Source organism: Chlorocebus sabaeus, chromosome X (assembly GCF_047675955.1).
Source record: "Chlorocebus sabaeus isolate Y175 chromosome X, mChlSab1.0.hap1, whole genome shotgun sequence".
Classification (NCBI taxonomy): Eukaryota; Metazoa; Chordata; class Mammalia; order Primates; family Cercopithecidae; genus Chlorocebus; species Chlorocebus sabaeus.
Window position 1 is genome coordinate 100,870,463 of NC_132933.1, and position 18,222 is coordinate 100,888,684.

At 46.4% G+C, this 18,222-nt stretch overlaps 1 protein-coding gene across 2 annotated transcripts in view; it reads right to left on the reverse strand.

The window, feature by feature from the left end:
• Positions 1 to 3,733: 3,733 nt before the first annotated feature.
• MAGED1 (MAGE family member D1) overlaps positions 3,734 to 18,222 on the reverse strand; it is a 106,826-nt gene continuing 92,337 nt past the window's right edge. The window contains exons 1-13 of one of the 2 annotated variants that reach the window (XM_007991743.3): positions 12,464 to 12,611; positions 11,865 to 11,945; positions 10,459 to 11,166; positions 9,142 to 9,810; positions 8,947 to 9,010; positions 8,643 to 8,722; positions 8,385 to 8,476; positions 8,078 to 8,157; positions 7,944 to 7,986; positions 7,630 to 7,692; positions 5,800 to 5,914; positions 4,150 to 4,535; positions 3,734 to 3,942 (exon numbers count right to left, since the gene is read on the reverse strand). In XM_007991743.3, the coding sequence (XP_007989934.3) occupies positions 4,158 to 4,535; positions 5,800 to 5,914; positions 7,630 to 7,692; positions 7,944 to 7,986; positions 8,078 to 8,157; positions 8,385 to 8,476; positions 8,643 to 8,722; positions 8,947 to 9,010; positions 9,142 to 9,810; positions 10,459 to 11,166; positions 11,865 to 11,909 (2,337 nt within the window). In that variant the 5' untranslated portion in view covers positions 11,910 to 11,945; positions 12,464 to 12,611 and the 3' untranslated portion in view covers positions 3,734 to 3,942; positions 4,150 to 4,157. Of the gene's footprint in view, positions 3,943 to 4,149; positions 4,536 to 5,799; positions 5,915 to 7,629; positions 7,693 to 7,943; positions 7,987 to 8,077; positions 8,158 to 8,384; positions 8,477 to 8,642; positions 8,723 to 8,946; positions 9,011 to 9,141; positions 9,811 to 10,458; positions 11,167 to 11,864; positions 11,946 to 12,463; positions 12,612 to 18,222 lie in introns of those variants that run through there. The other variant, XM_007991744.3, reaches the window with a different exon arrangement.

Consider the following 18,222-nt stretch of genomic DNA (forward strand, 5'->3'; position numbering starts at 1 on the left):
GAAAAGAGTCTTCCTGACCTCCAATGAGTAGGTAATACTGCTCACCTGATTACTAAGAGCTTATTGGTGAGAATTCACATTTAACACTAAGTCTCATGCTTTAGATCAATCCCAAGAAGTCCACATACCACTTCCCTAGACTTCTTTTTCGGATATTTTCCCACATGTCCTTATTCAAAATCCCTTCTAAACTAGGATGAACCATTATCCCTGGATTTGGATCTGCGTGCAACAACTTATGAGACTTTTGGTTTTCTTTCTTTGGAAAGGAGTGAATGCACTTTTGTCTGTATGAAGAATAACTGCATCATGTTACACAGTGACCTTTTCCCAAAGAGTGCAAAGTCAAGAAGTGTGTGTAGTACCGTGGAATACTATGCAGCCATAAAAAAGGATGAGTTCATGTCCTTCACAGGGGCATGGATGAAGCTGGAAACCATCATTCTCAGCTAACTATCACAGGGACAGAAAACCAAACATTGCATGTTCTCACTTATAGGTAGGAGTTAAACGAGAACACATGGACACAGGGCAGGGAACATCACACACTGGGGCCTGTCGGGGATTGGGGAGCTGGGGGAGTGAGGGCATTAGGAGAAATACCTAATGTAAATGACGAGTTGATGGGTGCAGCAAACCAACATGGCACATGTGTACCTATGTAAGAAACCTGCACATCGTGCACATGTACCCTAGAACTTAAAGTGTAATTTTAAAAAATTCCTATAGAAATTAATTTAAAATAATAATAATAATTAAAAGGAAGTGAGTATTTGGTGATAAAAAAAAGAAGTGTGTGTAGTACATGCTAGTCAGATGAACTTCAGTGAATATTTGTAAAAATAAAAATACTTTTTAAATTTAAACTTTCATTCTGATATATGAAGACTTACAAAAAAAAGTTGCAAAACTAGTTTAAAAAATTCCTGTTTACACTTAACCTAGACTCTTCAATGTTAACATTTTATCACATTTGGGGGGCACACAAGGGGAAAAAAAGTGGTAGACAAGGAACAGCAAATAAATTTATCTTGCATGCCACTTTCAGTCAGTAGGATGTTGTTCTCTAGACAGTGTGTTTCGAGGGAATCTGAGGCTTCAGCCTCACACAGGGGAAAGACTATAGAGATTGATAGCAATATCTGTGAACATAAGAAAGAAAAAGTAAAAAAATCAATGATATATATCAAATAATAAGGAATATACATGCCAAAGAGTGCTGCCCCATACTTTCCTCACCTCCTTACAGTGAGTTTCCTAAGACTCCCAGCTCATGCACATAAATACAACCCCATGAACCCTATATCCCCCAGAGACCCTAACTGTCCAATATCTTTCGTCTCTCCATCCTTCTCTCTCTCTATGTATGTGAACACGCACGCACACTTTCATAAATATTTGGAGACTAAATTACAAAGACACTCTCTTACAGAAAAAAATAATAAAAGCAAAATAAGGCCACTAACATTAATATAATATTGCTGTCTAATCTAAATCTAAATACTTTGTTCTGATTTTGCCAATTGTGCAAATTACACAAGAATTTCATGAGCAGGGAAGGGACAGAATCAAACCTATTCTGGGGTGTACACAGAGCAGAATGGCCTACTGAAGCCTGGAGTAAGGTGCAGTCCATAGGGATAAAGCTAAGGGAGCTTCCACAGGCATTAGGCATCCTCTGTCAGTCCCAGATGCCAAAGTTGCAGCCCCAAACCCCAAAGATGCACCCTCCTCCTTCTTCAGGTTCCCTAAAACTCCCACGTGACCTTCCACACTCCTGGTGTTGCCACAACCACATTGTCCTCCAGATAAACTTTGCCTGGCACTGACCACCCAAGGCAGTGGCCCCAGGACTCTTCCACCTCTTCAGCACCTAACATGGCTTGGAGGATCCACAGAGCTACATCAATATTACACAGATGAGACTGATGTCCTGCGGACCTCAAGAGCTGTGGGCAGCCAGAGTTCATCTCTCATCTCCATCCCCATTTACAAATGAGCAACTGAAGCTCACAGAACTAAGACTGTTAGGGGCAGAGGTGACAGGATGCCCTGTTGGCTGCCTCTTAGGCCTGGTGTGTTCCCCACACATCACACTGCTGTCTAAATTCCCCAGGCAAGTCATGATCTGTACATAGTATGAAGCTAGGGGTGTGGGTGGTGATTGGGGGGAGGTGATACCTCATGGAAGACCTGTGCCTACCTTGGGGGCTTATGGACAGATGGATTGTTCTTTTCCAAGGCTGCAAGGTGGAGTCCATCCACCTGAATGTGGAGGCTGTAAACACACACCAGGAGAAGGCTGAGGTAGGTGGGGGACTCTGTTGCCCAAGCTGGCTGTGGACATAGCACATGGTGGAAGCACCTTCACAGAAAGGCTGCACCAACCCCACCGAGTCTGGCTGTTTTGCATCAAAAGGTGGAAAAACCACCACCCAGAAATGCAGGAACTACAGCCCAGATCTCATCATGGAGATGCAGGGCTGGCGCAATCCCTGCCAAAAAGGCCTCAGGCTAAGATTTCCCCCAGGCCTACCTGAGGGTCAGGATCCAGGCCTGGCTGAAAGAGGGGAGCCTGGCAATGAGGACAAGAGGCAGGGGAGGCACTGGGGCCCTGCACTGCTGTCTCCTTCCTATTTATCCTGGGCTCTCTCCTCAGAATGTGGACATCACTCAGGAACTTAAGGAAGCAGTGGACACCATCCCTACCCACTACCAAACCCTTCCCAGGAGGCCAAATTGCCTTTGCTCCTTTTTCTGCCCCAGGACCTCCTGCCTCTGCCCTTGTTCACATGTCCGGATACCACCAAGCACCTAAGGAAGTTATGGCCTAGGCCTAATTTTGTCCTCAGTGGGAGAGCCTAGCTTCCAGCATAGAACTCGGCAGCTCAAGCCAAGTTCCTGCTCATAGTCACAGTCAAAGGCTGACCATGGAGCTTTGTCTTACTTTGTAATTCTTGTTCTTGAGGTAACAAAGGCTTCTCTTTCTCCCTGCAGGAGAGAAGAGGGCATTGTGAAGCCTCCTTCACTGTCCATATGATCCTGTCTCGATGAGGCAGCCCCGGTCCTGTGCAAGCGGGAAGATTGTGAGGGTCTCCTAGAGGGACAGGCTCCAGGGCAGCACTTCCAGAGATGGGGAGGAATGCCCGTGAGCCCATCCTTTTATGAGCAATGTGACTAGGGGTATATCTTCCTTCTCACAGAGGAGACTCTGGCATCTAACTCACAGTGTTCTCTGCTCCTACTTCTGCTGCCCTCCTGGAGTTATTTCACTTTCCACATGGGTTGTATAACCAACACCCTAGAATCACAGGCCATGGACCCCTTATCTCCAGAATAGTCACCTTCTGTCCCCTTCAACTACCTACTCTCTGGACTTTATCATCACCTGGAGTTCCACCTCCGCTGTGTTCTTAAGTGCAACTGTCTGAGCACCTATACCCTGTCTCACTATGCAACTTCTCGCAGTGTCACTCCAGGACACCTAGCAGCATATCTGTCACATGAGAATCACTTAAGTGATATTTATTGAATAAACTATACAAGTTCTTGGGTCTCGTGTTCATTGATCCTGTCTTTGTATCCCAATCCAGTAGCTGGATCTTCCCATATTTCCACCTGCTGAAAGCTGATCTACCCCCTTCAAACTAGAGCCAAGGTCCTGTCTCTCCCACATAAACATGTTGCTCGCTCCCCAAATATAGGGAAAAAAAGAAGCAGAGAGCACATCTAATTCACTTTGCAATTTCAATGTTTATTTCTGATACCAAAACTTGACAGCACACAAGGGGAAAAAAAGCAGTAGACAAGGAACAGCAAATAAATTTATCTTGCATGCCACTTTCAGTCAACAGGATGTGGCTCTCTAGATAGCTGTGTTTAGAAGGAATCTGAGGCTTCAGCCTCACACAGGGGAAAGACTATTGCGATTGATAGCAATATCTGTGAACATAAGAAAAAAAAAGTAAAAAAATCAATGATATATATAAAATAATAAGGAATATACACACCAAAGAGTGCTGCCCCATACTTTCCTCACCTCCCTACAATGAGTTTCCTAAGACTCCTAGCTCATGCACATAAATACAATCCCATGGACCCTATATCCCCCAGAGACCCTAACTGCCCAATCCAAAGTGATGTACCTACCCAACATCTCACTCAACCCAGAAGAAACCAATGGCACCAAAGTTGGCAGCAAAGTTGGCACTGGCTGTACCACCAGGACCAATAATGGGACCAGCAAAGGTCTGAGGAAATCTGGAGCGGGCATTCTGGTGGTATCTGGCCCAGAAGGTAAATGGAATTCTGGACCAGGGATCTCCAAAATCTCCTTCCTCATCCCAGGTCAGCAGCTCAAACTCAATATCATCCCAGCTCCAGGGCCCAGACACAGCCTCATCTCCAATTCCCATGCGGGTTCTTGCTTCAGCCCGGGCTTCGGCCTCAGCAGCAGCAGCATCCAGAGCATCCAAGGCCTCATCTGCAGCCTCCATGAACTGTGCAGTCCAGTCACGAGGGTCTCTTTTCTGAACCTGAGATGAGGAATAGAAAACAAAACAAAATCTATTTACAATAGCCAAGATACGGAATCAACCTACGTGTCCATCAATGGATGAATGGATAAGGAAAATGTGATACACACACACACAGTGGAATACTATTCAGCCTTTAAAAAGAAGGAAATTCTGCCATTTGCAACAACATGGATGATGCTGGATGACATTATGCTAAGTGAAGTAAGTCAGACACAGAAAGACAAACACTGCATGACTTCACTTATACATGGAATCTAAAAAGGTCTAACTCATAGAAACAGAGAGTAGAATGATAGTTTCCAGGGCCTGGGGTCAGGAGGGATGGGGAAATATTGGTTAAAAGGTACAAAATTTCAGTTAGATAGGAAGAGTATGTTCTGGAGATTGACCATATAGCATGATGACTACAGTTAATAATAATGTGTTGTTCATTTAAAATTGCTAAAAGAGTACATTTTAAATGTTCTCATCACAAAAAAAAATGTCAAGTATATGAAGCTACAGAGAGTTAACTAGCTTGATGTAATCATTCTGCAATGTACATGACATGTATTATCAAAACATCATACTGTACCCCATAAATATATATACTTTTTATTAGTCAATTAAAAATAAATGAATGTGCTGGGTACAGTGGCTCACGCCTGTAATCCCAACACTTCGGGAGGCTGAGGCAGGCAGATCACTTGAGGTCAGGAGATCGAGACCAGCCTGGCTAACATGGCAAAACCCTGTCTCTAATAGAAAAATAAAAATTTAGCCAGGCATGGTGGTGGCACGTGCCTGTAATCCCAGATACTTGGCAGGCTGAGGCACAAGAATCGCTTGAACCCGGGAGGCAGAGGTTTCAGTGAGCCAAAATCGCGCCACTGCACTCTAGCCTGGGCAACACAGCAAAACTCCATCTCAGGAAAAAATAAATAAATAAAACAAAACAAAATACTTAAAAATTACATTGTACACCATAAATATATACAATTTTTGTCAATTATACTTTAGTAAAGTTGGGAAAAAATAAAAATACTTTAAAAACCTAAAAAAAACAAAAAACAAAAACAAACTCATAATTGTATTAGCTAATATATTAACATATGTTAGCACCTAATACATGTTAAGTTTACCTAACAACAACAACAAATACCACCAGCAATGCAGCACCTACCACGTGCCATACCTAGGATCTCATTCCTACCCTGGACCTTTCCCAGCCAGCGATACTTCATCCCTTGACCTATCAATGCTGGAACAGTTCCTCCATTACCTCTGCAATGAATCTCAGCACTTTCATCTTGCTAGTCTCATGGTAGGAACGGAGGCCCCAGAGGAACTCATACTCTGGGGGGTTGCTGTTGGGCACTCGTCTGTAGTCCAGGTATCTGAAAGAGCAAAACAGTCTTTGTGTCTACCTACCCGGGCAGAATGGTAGTCCAGTAATGAAAAACAATCCTACATTTTTTAACATCAGATTTCAAATAGCAACTCCCCCTCAGGCTCATTCCTGAACACCATCAGGGTATTTACCCCTTAATCATCAAGCCTTGAATTCCTGCACCAGAACACTAAGCACTCACTTAGAGCTGCAGGCGACGCTTCGCTTGTATAGGGTCACAGAAAGGACAACATTTCATTTCACTCCTTCTGCCTCAGCTCTAGCTCCAGATTCTTGTAATCTTGTCAGTGAGCCACAGAGGTCCATTGAAATGATTACAATGTAGTGCAAAAGTGTCGGCCTGGCCCAGCCTTGGGAATGTCTACTGTGGGGATGGTGGGTGGGCTTCACTTGCAAGACAACTACTTAGAAAAGTAGAAAAATTAGAAGAATTCTGGCTGCACATGGTGGCTCACACCTGTAATCCCAGCACTTTGGGAGGCAGAGGTGGGTGAATTGCTTGAGGTCAGGAGTTTGAGACCAGCCTGGCCAACATGGTGAAGTCCCATCTCTACTAAAAATACAAAAACAGCCGGGCATGGTGGCAGGCACCTGAAGTCCCAGTTACTCAGGAGGCTGAGGCACAAGAATTGCTTGAACCTAGGAGGTGGAAGTTCAAGCGAGCCAAGATTGTGCCACTGCACTCCAGCATGGGCAATAGAGTGAGACTCAGTCTCGAAAAAAGCAAACAAAAGAATTCGCCGGGTACGGTGGCCCACGCCTGTAATCCCAGCACTTTTGGAGGCCGAGGCAGCAGCATCACCTGAGGTCGGGAGTACGAGACCAGTCTAACATGCAGAAACTCCGTCTCTACTAAGAAGACAAAATTAGCTGGGCGTGGTGGTGCATGCCTGTAATCCCAGCTACTCGGGAGGCTGAAGCAGGAGAATCGCTTGAACCCAGGAGGCAGAGGTTGCAGTGAGCCAAGATCATGCCATTGCACTCCAGCCTGGGCAACAAGAGTGAAACTCCGTCTTGAAGAAAAGAAGAAAAGAAAAGAAGAGAAGAGAAGAGAAGAGAAGAGAAGAGAAGAGAAGAGAAGAGAAGAGAAGAGAAGAGAAGAGAAGAGAAGAGAAGAGAAGAGGAAAAGAAAAGAAAAGAAAAGAAAAGAAAAGAAAAGAAAAGAAAAGAAAAGAAAAGAAAAGAAAAGAAAAGAAAAGAAAAGAATCTAACCATGAGGAGTATATGCAATAAATACTCCTGAGGACACACACGTTTCTGTACGCACAGAAACACATATGCACAGGTACAGTGTAAGAAATGAGCTTGAGAAGGGCTTTCTTTTATTTTTTTTTTTTTTGAGACAGGGTCTCGCTCTGTTGCCCAGGTTGGAGTGCAGTTGGCATGATCACAACTCACTGCAGCCTCAACTTCCTGGGCTCAGATGATTCTCCCCTACCTCAGCCTCCCAAGTAGCTGGGACTACAGGTGCATGTCACCACGCCTGGCTAATTTTTGTATTTTTTGTAGAGATGGGGTTTTGTCATGTTTCCCAGGCTGGTCTTGAATTCCTGGGCTCAAGTGATCTGCCCACCTGAGCCTCCCAAAGTGCTGGGATTACAGGCGTGAGCCATTGTACCTGTCCAGGAAGGGCTTTCTAAAGCTGACCAGCACACAGGCACAATCATAGGGAGCAGGAAAAGCCCCTTAGGCATCACTTACTTTTGCTTTACAAACTCGTAGGTGAGAAGTTTCCTTAGATCTCCAAGGAGGGGATGTCTCACCCTGAAGGTAAAAAAAGGAAATCCACAATCAGAGGTTATTACTATGCCCAAAGAGCTTTCCAGAACAGAGGTCAGAGATGAGAAGAGGCAGAGAGTTCAGAACTGTTCCCCCATCCACCCAGGTTACATCTTTGGGCTCTGAACATCCCCAAACCAAACCCTCCAGACCCCCAGGTTAATGCAATCCTGGGACCATCCACTGTTGCCAAAGGATGGTACAAATGGGTAAGAGATGAGAGAGCCCAATCATACCCAGGACGCAGTCCCATCTTGCGTAGTGCCTCCCAGAGGACAGCTGCAATGGGAGGCAAGGGGAGACAAGGGACGGAAAATAAGCATGGAAATCAGGCTGTGGCCAACCCCCAGCTGCAGGTCCAGTCACTCACCCTCACTGGCACGGTTGCCATTCATGAAGATGACACCCAGAATCACCAAGAGGAGACCGAGTTTGGGTGTGTCTTTGGTCCTAAGGGAATATAGAAAGAATGTATTTTCAGCAGCCATTTGCATGAGAGACCCCAACCAGCTTACCCATCTAGCCTCCCCAATATTCCTCAGCTAGGGGAGAATTATACCCCAGCTCTGCCCATGACCTGCTATGTGACCCTGAGCCCTGGACCCTGATCTATGTGAAACTCCTGGAAAAAAAGGACCACTGAGAAAGGCCATGTTCCACCTTCTTTCCCATCTTACGTTCCCAGTATGCCAGCCAGGGACTCGGGGGTACTGATGAGAATATACAGGTGTTCTTCTTTGTCAATTTCTTTCAGCTGAATCCCAAATTTCTACAGGGACAAGAAAACAGACCATGAAATTACAACATCTAGTATAAGCTACCCATAAGCAGACACTCACCTCCCTGAGACTTGCCCTAAACTCCCAGTAGGAACCCCATGAATCTTTGAAATCAACTTTCCCCATTATTCCTGTCCCCCAGGGCTGCCTTCTCACCTTCTCTAGGACAAAGCATGCACGTTCAATGATTTCTGGATAAACATCAGTGTATTCACGGATGATATCTCTCAGCATTTCTGTAGGAGAGAGGAGGGAGCCATCTGAGCCGAGCGGAGGCCACAGAGCAGCAGTCCCTTTGCCAGCCCTGCTGTGGGTAGCACAGTCAAGGTCCTCAAGGGTGAAAAGAGCCAACCATGGAAAGGAGGGGACAGAAGGGGAAGGGTCATACAAGCAGAAGAACACCAACAGAGCATGGAGTGAAGGGAAAGGTAGAGCTTGGGGAGGGGACCCGGATGCCTACCTGAGCGCTTGATGGGCACCTTTGTGTAGTCCTTAAGCATCAAATACTTGACCAACTTATTTGCCTGGGAGGGAAAAAGGAAATCATTAAACTTATAAGATATTTACAAAAAAAACTTGGTTGAATTATAGATGAGAGGGTGACAAAGAAAAGAGCAAGAGAGGGGAAAAGTGACTGGGGAGTTACAGCTCTTACTCTTTCCTGAAGAAGGGCCACATCTCGGGGCTGTGCAGCACCCGGGTTCTGTGAGGCACGCGAATTGGGGGAAGGGCGCAGGTTAGGCGAGGGGCGCAGGTTCTGCCAATCAGGTGGAATTGGCCAATCAGCGGGGATCCAGTCAGGTGGTAGTGGCCAGTCAGTGGGAAGTGGCCAATCGGGTGGCAGTGGCCAGTCGGGTGGTAGCGGCCAGTCAGGAGGACCTTGCCAGTCTGGAGGACCCTGCCAGCCTGGTGGGGTCTGCCATCCAGGTGGGGTCTGCCATCCAGGTGGATTCTGCCAGGCCAGTGGATTCGGCCAGACAACAGGGCCGGGCCAGACAATGGGGTTTGGCCAGATCACTGGGTTCTGCCAGATTACTGGGTTTGGCCAGATCACTGGGTTCTGCCAAGCAACTGGGTTCTGCCAGGCTGGTGGGGTCTGCCTAGCTGGAGGGCTCTGACGTGCTGGTGGGGTCTGCCTGGCTGTCTGGTTTTGCCAGCCTGAGGGGTTCTGCCAAGCCAATGGCGTCTGCCAGAGCACGTTGGGGGGTGCGCCAGGTGGGTTCTGAGTGGTCACTGGAACTGGTGCAGACCTCCAGGTCCCTGCAGCCAGTGGGGCCCGCCTCTGATCCCCACTGCTGTTCTCTTCAACATTCAAGTTATTAATCTGTATCATCAGAGAGAAGAAAAGTTCAGAATCACCAGTGGGTTCTGTGTCCTTACCTTATCTATTCCAGGAATGCCCTCTAAACCCTCACCTGTAGTGACAGCCTGACCCACTAGCCATTGGTCACCCTGAGTCCTGGGTTTGTCTTTCACTGTCTTCCAGGCAGGAGTTTCATCTCTGAACCAGGTCAGGAACAACCCAAAGATGGGGACTGAGGCTTCTCCTCTTCCTATGTCCACCACTGGCTCTGTCTGTACCACCCTGAACAAATCACTCAAGTCACTTCACTTCTCTGCCACTTAATTTCCTTCTCTGTAAAATTGGGACTATGATCCCTACCTGGTAGGAGGTGCCTTTAAGATTTTATGAGACAACCTGTGTGAATGTGCCTAGCTCAAGGCTTAACACACGGTGGTTACTAACAGAATGTAAACTGAATTACATACAGGTTGTATATATTATTTGTGCCCATGTATTATCTCCCCATCAGTCTGTGAACACCCGGAGGACAGGAATAAACATTCTCTTCAAATGGCCTATAGCCTAGCTGAATACAGTTACATACACTGTTTTGTTTAGAACAAACGAACACCCTCAGAGAAGAAAGGAGAGAGCCCCAAAGCAAAGTGAAGCTAGCAGGGATCTCACCTTGCGGGTCCTCTTGCCCCGAATTATTGTCCGGGACTCCAGATTCTGAGCCTGGGAACCATCTGCTGATGTCTGTGCAGTTGCACCGTCAGATTCAGAGATACCTGGGTCGGTCTCTATGTCAGCCTGGGAAGTGGCCATTTTGGCCTGATTTACATTCTGGGTCTGGGTATCAGCTGTCGGGGACTTAGTGGTATCATTCCAAGCCTTGAAGGGGGTCTTAGGCCTGCTGTTGGCCAGGTCATTGGCATTGAGAGACTGAGAGAAATTGTAGGTGGCATTTGGGCCCACTTTAGTGGTGGCATTCTGGGCCTTAAAGGCCATCTCAGACTTGTTAGCAGCTAACTCACCAGTGGTTGCTGCCTGGGAAAAATCATAGGCAGCATTTGGACCCTTTGGGGTGGCATTTTGGGACTTAAGGGCTGCCTTGGGCTGCGTGTTGGGCACGTCCTTGGCATTATGAGCCTGAGAGAAATCATAGACACCATTTGGGCCTTTTGTGGTAGCATTCTGGACTTTAAAGGCTGACTTAGGCCTAGCGGCAGCTGCTGAAACCTGAATGTCAGCCATCTCATTGGCAGTTGGGGGCTGTGAACTCTGGGGACTAGCAGCTGCAGTGGCCTGGTTAGTAGGTGGAGCCTCTGAGATCTGGATGGCCTCCATCAAGGTCTGCATAAGCAAGGCGCTGTCTTCTACAGAGGCCTCAGCCTGCAAACACAGGAGGGGAAAAATTAAATCTCTGGGCCTCTGAGGCAGGAGGTGGGGTGGGAATAGGGAGCCCGGGTGGCAGCGCAACAGGGGAGCTGCAGGCGGGTGGTGGGTGCAAAAACAAGGGGGCTGAGGCAGAGATCTAGGGGGCCCGCAAGGGGTGATAGGGGGCGGGGCGGGTACTAAACATGTGGCAGGGATGGAGTAGGGCAGGGGCAAAATGAGGGGTGGGGAGGTGTGCAGAGAGTGGGCAGGAACAGGAGCCAGGGACGCTCTGAGAGGCGTGCAGTAGCAGCTCAGGACGGGAGGCGGATCGCGGAGTTGAGAATAAGGGGGGTCGCACAGAGTGGGGAATGCAGAGAGGGAGGGTGGAGGCAGGAGGCTGGGGGAGGGGGTGACAGACTGCTCTACAAGCGTCAGGACTCTGGAAAAAAAAAATGGTTCCTTACCCACCCCGCATTCTCTGGGCAGATTGCCCTGACTACTAACAGGGTCTCCCCTCTCTCTGAGCAGGGACTGATGGCTGAAAAGAGGCGCCCCTCCCCCCCTTCGATAAACGATGGGAATTCGAAAGGCCCACGGAGTCTAGTCACTAAAGAGGGCCAAACCGGATCCCGGCGTTTGGGAAACCAAAGAGGCCCGCGGGGAGGGGTGACTGTCGGCTGGGGAAATGCTGGGGTGGGGAGTGGAGATCTCACCTGGTAGCCGAGGAGGCCCGCACCACAGTCCATTTTCTGAGCCATGGCTCCTGTCCCTCTGGCAAGAGCGGAGCCTGGGGGCTGTGGGAGAGGGGCAGGGCGTTATACTACAGAGGGCAAATACGAAGGACTGAATTGGGAGGGGGATGACTGTGGTCTGATTGTGCGGGCGGATAAGGTGAATGTGAGGAGGGACGGATCGGAGCGGGAAAAGTGAATGGGCGTCCAGATGCAGGTTCTGAACCCCGAGAAGCTACTGACAGGGAGATGCTTCAAATCGGGGTTTGGGAAGCAGATGAGTTCTGAATTCGCGGGGGAGGGGTGCAGTTGGGTTGGGATTCGCATTTGGGAAGTTGCATGGAGGTTTTGAGTCAGGAGGAATCATCTAACAGTACAGATCGAGGTCAAGGAATCTGAGGATTTCGAACGATGGGAGGGATCGGACAGGGGTTTTGAATCAGGAAGGATCGGGAGGGGCATGTGAATTGGGGCTTGGGGGGTGGAAAGGGATTCAGAATCCAGGGTGAAGGGATCGGGATAAAACAAAAATGGGGGCCCGCACCAGGGGGCAGATGCCCTGTCTGGGGGCTAATTCTCACCTTGCCTCAGGCCCCAACCCCAACCCCCTCGCTGCCTCCCTTCTTCACGACTCAGAGGATCGGGATTGCTGGGCTCGGCTCTCAGCAGCCGCACTCTCTCCTTGTCCAGGAGAAAATGCCAGCGCGGCAGCTTGGGCGACCCCGCCTCTTCGCCTAATATACCACCCACCGCCTCAGGACGTTACGCGCATGCGCAAACACTGAACAGCCAAAGTCAGTCCCGCCTGCTTTCCCAACAAAAGCTTCGTCCTGGAGACCATGATGCGCATGTGCGCTGGAAGGCGGTCCCGCCCCCTTTGCCAACACACCACCCCACCACCAACCAGGTCGACACCATACAACAGCACCTCCCCTTCCTCTACGCCCCCTCCCCCAACAGATGCGCTGTGCCTCTTGGTCACACCCCTTGCCCCACACACCGGCCCCCTACCTTTTCCGCAATGCGTCTCTATTCCGTCCCTCCCCTACTCAAGGCCCCTCCTGTCAGGTCGGCTTGCATCTCCACCCCCTTGCCCAGCACGCTTAGGTCTCTGTGTGGGGTCTCTAATTGCAACAAGTGTTAGACCTCTGCTGAGGAAACGGAATGGCCTGAGAGGATACACTATTGGAGCTAACAAAGTAGTAGTAGTAAGTCTGTGGCTGCCACGTGACTCCATGATTTCTCCCCCACCCCCTGCCCGCCCCCACAAGCTCCCAGACGCAGAAAGAACGTTAGTTTCTTCCCTGCTCTTTATGCAACTCCGGTGATGGACTCATTTTGTGTGTGTTGGGGGAGGAAAGGAGGGAAGGGCACAGCTTGTACATCACAGCAGGATTTGTGCTGGGGCTTGTCTTCCCGTCACAGCAGCCCTGGGAGGTGAATGTCAGCACCCTCATTTTACAGATCAGGAAGATGAGGCACATATACATTGCATAAACTAGACAAGGCCACAGAGCCAGGAAACAAAAGGCAAAATTTGGGTCTGGGTCTTTCTGACTCCAAAACCCACGTTCTGCTCATGCTGCCCTGGGGACTAAGGGTACCCCTCCCTCCTCCATTTGAGCAACAGACCACGGCACCCCATTTGTCCTAAACAAGCAAAGTTTGTGTTCTAGGAGGCCCAAGCTCATGCTCTGCATTCAGGAGGACACAAGCAGAGGCCCCCACCCTCCCCACTGCCCTATGTGGGTCCATCCAGGTGTGGAAATTGCTCCTTGAGGTCCACTCTGTGCTCAGAACGTCAGACCTCTTCCTTATCAGGGATACAATCACACTGTCCCTGAGGCCTTCTGGTGCCCACTGGAGCAGCCAGGACAATCAGACCTGTGTGTCTGAGCCATGGCAAGCCCTGGTTCCTTTCAGGGCTGGGGTCTGGGGCAGCTGTGGTCTTACGGAGAGAAACTGGGCTGGGCTTCAGAATTCCAGGGATGGAGTGCCCAGCCTGTCTATCTCCAGCTGTGTGAGCCCGCTCAGGTCACTCAATTCTCTGAGCCCGGTTTCTCAATGTGCAAAGTGGAATGCACAGCAAGTGGGTCCTACCCAAGAACACACACGCTGCTATGCTTCCAGGATAACTGGAGAAACTCAAAAAGGCAGAAAATTAAATACAGATGTGAGGTGACTCAAATTAAACTGGTACATTTCCAAAATTCAAGACAGATCTTTGTGCAGTTCACATTTGTTCTGGCATCAACTCATGCCAGAAGCCTGCACATGAAAGGAAGCTAATGCTAGGAAGGACTGCAGCATTTGGTCCCCAAGGGCCAACACCAGTTCTGCCTGGCTGGATGACTTTCCTCATCTGTTGCATAGCAACCTCCTCTGTCAGCTGCCTGTTTTTCCTCAGCACTTCCTCTGTAAAGTGTCTGCAGTGAGACGTGATCAGACTCAGGAAAGGAGGTCGGAAACACAATTTTCTATGCTGTTTCCATATCTGTATCTTCAGTTATGACTTGCCCTGTGAATTCTAGATCCATAGTAACTACCTACCTCACTTCTCCAAATGGATATCTCTCAGTATTGTCTAAATTAACAGGTCCCAAATCAATTCCTTCATACACCTCCTCCTTCCCACCAACACAGTGTTTCTCCTCTAGTTATGCTTTTCTCTCCCATTTAGAGTGTAAACCTCTTAGGGAGATAGATTTTTGTTTTATTCATTGTTGTTTCCCCAGCGCCTAGAACCATGCCTGGCATATTTTTATATCCTCAATAAATATTTGTTAAATGAATGAATCACTCTCCATCCCACTGCTAAAGCAAGAAACCTGAGAGGCAATTTTTCCTGTGATCAATTCACTTATTTTTCCTCATTATACAAATAATGCATATTAATCACTATCATTCAAACACTGCCTAAATATTTTAGAAATTAAATAAACATCACTCTAAATCTCATCACCTTGGACAATTGCTTAGATTTGGTGCTACCTTTTCATACTTTACGCACATATATATTGTTACATAAATGATGTGTTATATATGCCAGACCTTAAACTTCATTCTTTTCCTTACTGCTTCCCACTTTCTTTCAATTCTACCTTCTCCTGTCAAATACTTGTTTTTAACACCATTTGATATCCCTCCATACTCAAAAGTGTTTTATTTTTACAAATTTAAGATTACATGAACTTTTATGTGTCTGAATTATCTTATTTGACAACAGTCTACCTCTGATTTGTTCTTTTAAATGACTGCATAATATTTCATGGTAAGAATGTACCACAATGTATTCAACCATTCCCCCATGGATGGAATCCATTTTAGTTTCAGGATTTTTGTGGGGAGCATGGCACATACAACAACATTGCAATAAAAATACTTGTACATATATTCTTATACTGTAATAATGAATGTTTGTCTTTATTTCCGTGACACCAGAAGCCCAGGAGTAAGACAGACATATGCTACAAGACTTTATCATTTTTTTTGCCAATCTTATGTGTATTTATTGGTATCTCCTTATGGTTTTAATTTATATTTCTGATAAGCAATGTGGTAGAACACATTTTTATGCATAAATGAACATATTAGATTTATTTTGTAATATGCTTATATCTTTTACCTGCTTTTCATCTGGGTTGTCTGTCTTACTGACTTTTAGGAGTTCTTTATATAGCTTTATAGATCCTTACTGAAAACCCTTGGGGCCAGACGTATTTCGATTTTTAACATTTTAGTAAGGTCATATATATTCTTGCATAACAGTTCCAACTGTAAAAGCCACAAAGGCCAGATATTCACTTCTTCACATGCCGTTGGCAGCTAAGAGAATGTGATCTAGGATTTACCAGTGTAGCAAGCTCCTGAAGGCCATCCTCAGATTCAATGATTTGCTAGAAGGACTCGGATAACTCAAGAGAAAGTGTTATGGCTATTGTTTATTACAGTGAAAGGATACAGATTCAAATCAGCAAAAGTAAAAAGTGCATAGGGAAAAATTCAGGAGAGACCAGGCACAACTTTCCAGTTGTACTCTCCCAATGGAGTTGTATGACCAGTGCTTAATTCCCCCAACAATGATGCGTTTAATATGTATGACATACTGTCAACCAAGGAAGTTTACCCAAGCCTTGGTGCCCAGAGTTGTTTTTGGGGTTCAGTCAGATAGGCCGGGAGCACCTATGTGGCTGACCTTATTCAGTCTCTAGCCCATGCAGAGGTTAAACTAGTATCTCTCAGCCCAAGGCTCACACCACAATTCACACTGTTAGCATAAACTATCCAGTGTGGGCCAAGGTCACAGTAAACAAAGACACTCTGATCAGGCAAGATACTCCAAGGGCTTACAGATTATCTCCCAAGAGCTGGTCAAGAGCCAAAACATTCTTTGCAAAAGACCTTTTTTTTGGAAAGCACAGGGTTTAAACATTGCAGACCTGCTGAGTCAACCCTTTCACTGCACAGTTATGACTTAGACCTAACACTTTGTCTCAAAGGAGTGATTCAAATATGCAGTGATGGAATTCATTGCCATAGCTGTGGTGGTGGGAGCAGCAGCCACAAGAAAATCCAGTTTCTAGGGGCAGCATTAGCAGCGGGGCTAACATCCAGGGTCCACTGTTCAGTAGCAGCAGCAATGGTATCCAACCAGCTAATACATATGGCATGATTTTTTTTTTTTTTTTTTTTTTTTTTGAGACAGAGTCTCAATCTTTCACTCAGGCTGGAGTGCAATAGCGTGATCTTGGCTCACTGCAACCTCCGCCTCCCAGGTTCAAGTGATTCTCCTGCTAGAGCCTCCTGAGTAGCTGGGATTACAGGCACCTACCACCGCACCTGGATAATTTTTCTATTTTTAGTAGAGATGGGGTTTCACCATGTTGGCCAGGCTGGTGTCGAACTCCTGACCTCAGGTGATCCACCCACCTCGGCCTCCCAAAGTGTTAGGATTACAGGTGTGAGCCACCACCACACCCGGCCCTATGGCATGATTTTTGAAATATAACTGGTGCCCTACTGCTTTTAGGTAATATTTTATTAATTCTGTTTTTAAAAAACTTTTAAAACTTTTTATTTTGAAATAATTACAGATACACGGGGAATTGCGAGGATAGTACAGTGAGGTTCTATGTACTCTTTATCTGCTTCCCCAATGGTTACATCTATGTAACTGCAGTACAAAATCAAAACCAAGACACTGACATTGGTACAATGTGTATATAGTTCTCTATCACCTTATCACATGTGGAAGTCTCTACAAACACCACAGCAATCAAGACACAGAACTATTTCATCACCACAAACATTTCCCATATACTACCCCATTATAGTCACAACCAACCCTCCTCCACAAGCCCCATCCCTAACCATCTCTATAATTTTATCATTTCAAGAAGTCATGAAAATGTAATCATACAATGTGTCACATTTTGAGATTGGCTTTTTTCACACTCAGCATAATGCCTGTGAGATCCATCCCAGTTGTCTTGTGTATCAGAGTTTCTCATTTTATTGTTGAGTACTATTACATGGTATAGAGGTGCTACAACAGTTGGTTTAACCATTCACCCACTGAAAGACATCTGGGTCATTTCCAGTTTGGGGCTACTGTGAATGAAGCTGCTATACACATTTGTGTACAAGTATCTGTATAGTTCCCATTTCTCTGGGATAAGTACCCAAGAGTGCAATCGTTGGGTCATATAGTAAGTGCATGTTAGTTTTACAAGAAATTACCAAACTTTCCTAGAGTGATCATACCATTTGACATTCCCACCAGCAATGTGTGAAGGATACAGTTTCTCCAAATCCTTGCCAGCATCTGCTGGTGTAAGTATATTTTGGCCATAGGTGTTTAGTAATATATTACTGTGGTTTTAATTTGCATTTCCTTAATGGCTAATGATGTTGAACATCTTTACATGTGCTTATTTGCCATCCGTATATCCTCTTTGATTAAATGCCTCTTCATGCCTTTTACCTATTTTTTAATTTAAAAAAGCCTGTGGGTACATAGTAGGTATATATATTCATGGGGTACATGAGATGTTTTGACACAGGAATGCAACGTAAAATAAGCACATCATTGAGAATCCAGCCCCTCAAGCATTTATCCTTTGAGTTACAAACAACTCAATTACACTATAAGTTACTTTAAAATGTGCAATTAACTATAGTCATCCTATTGTGCTATCAAGTAGTAGGTCTTATCCGTTCTTTCTAAGTACTTTTGTACCCACTAACCATCCCCACCTCCTTTCCAGCCCCCCATTACCCTTAATTGCATTGTTTTCTTTCTTTTCTCTTTTACTGTTGAATATTGAGAGTTCGTATATTT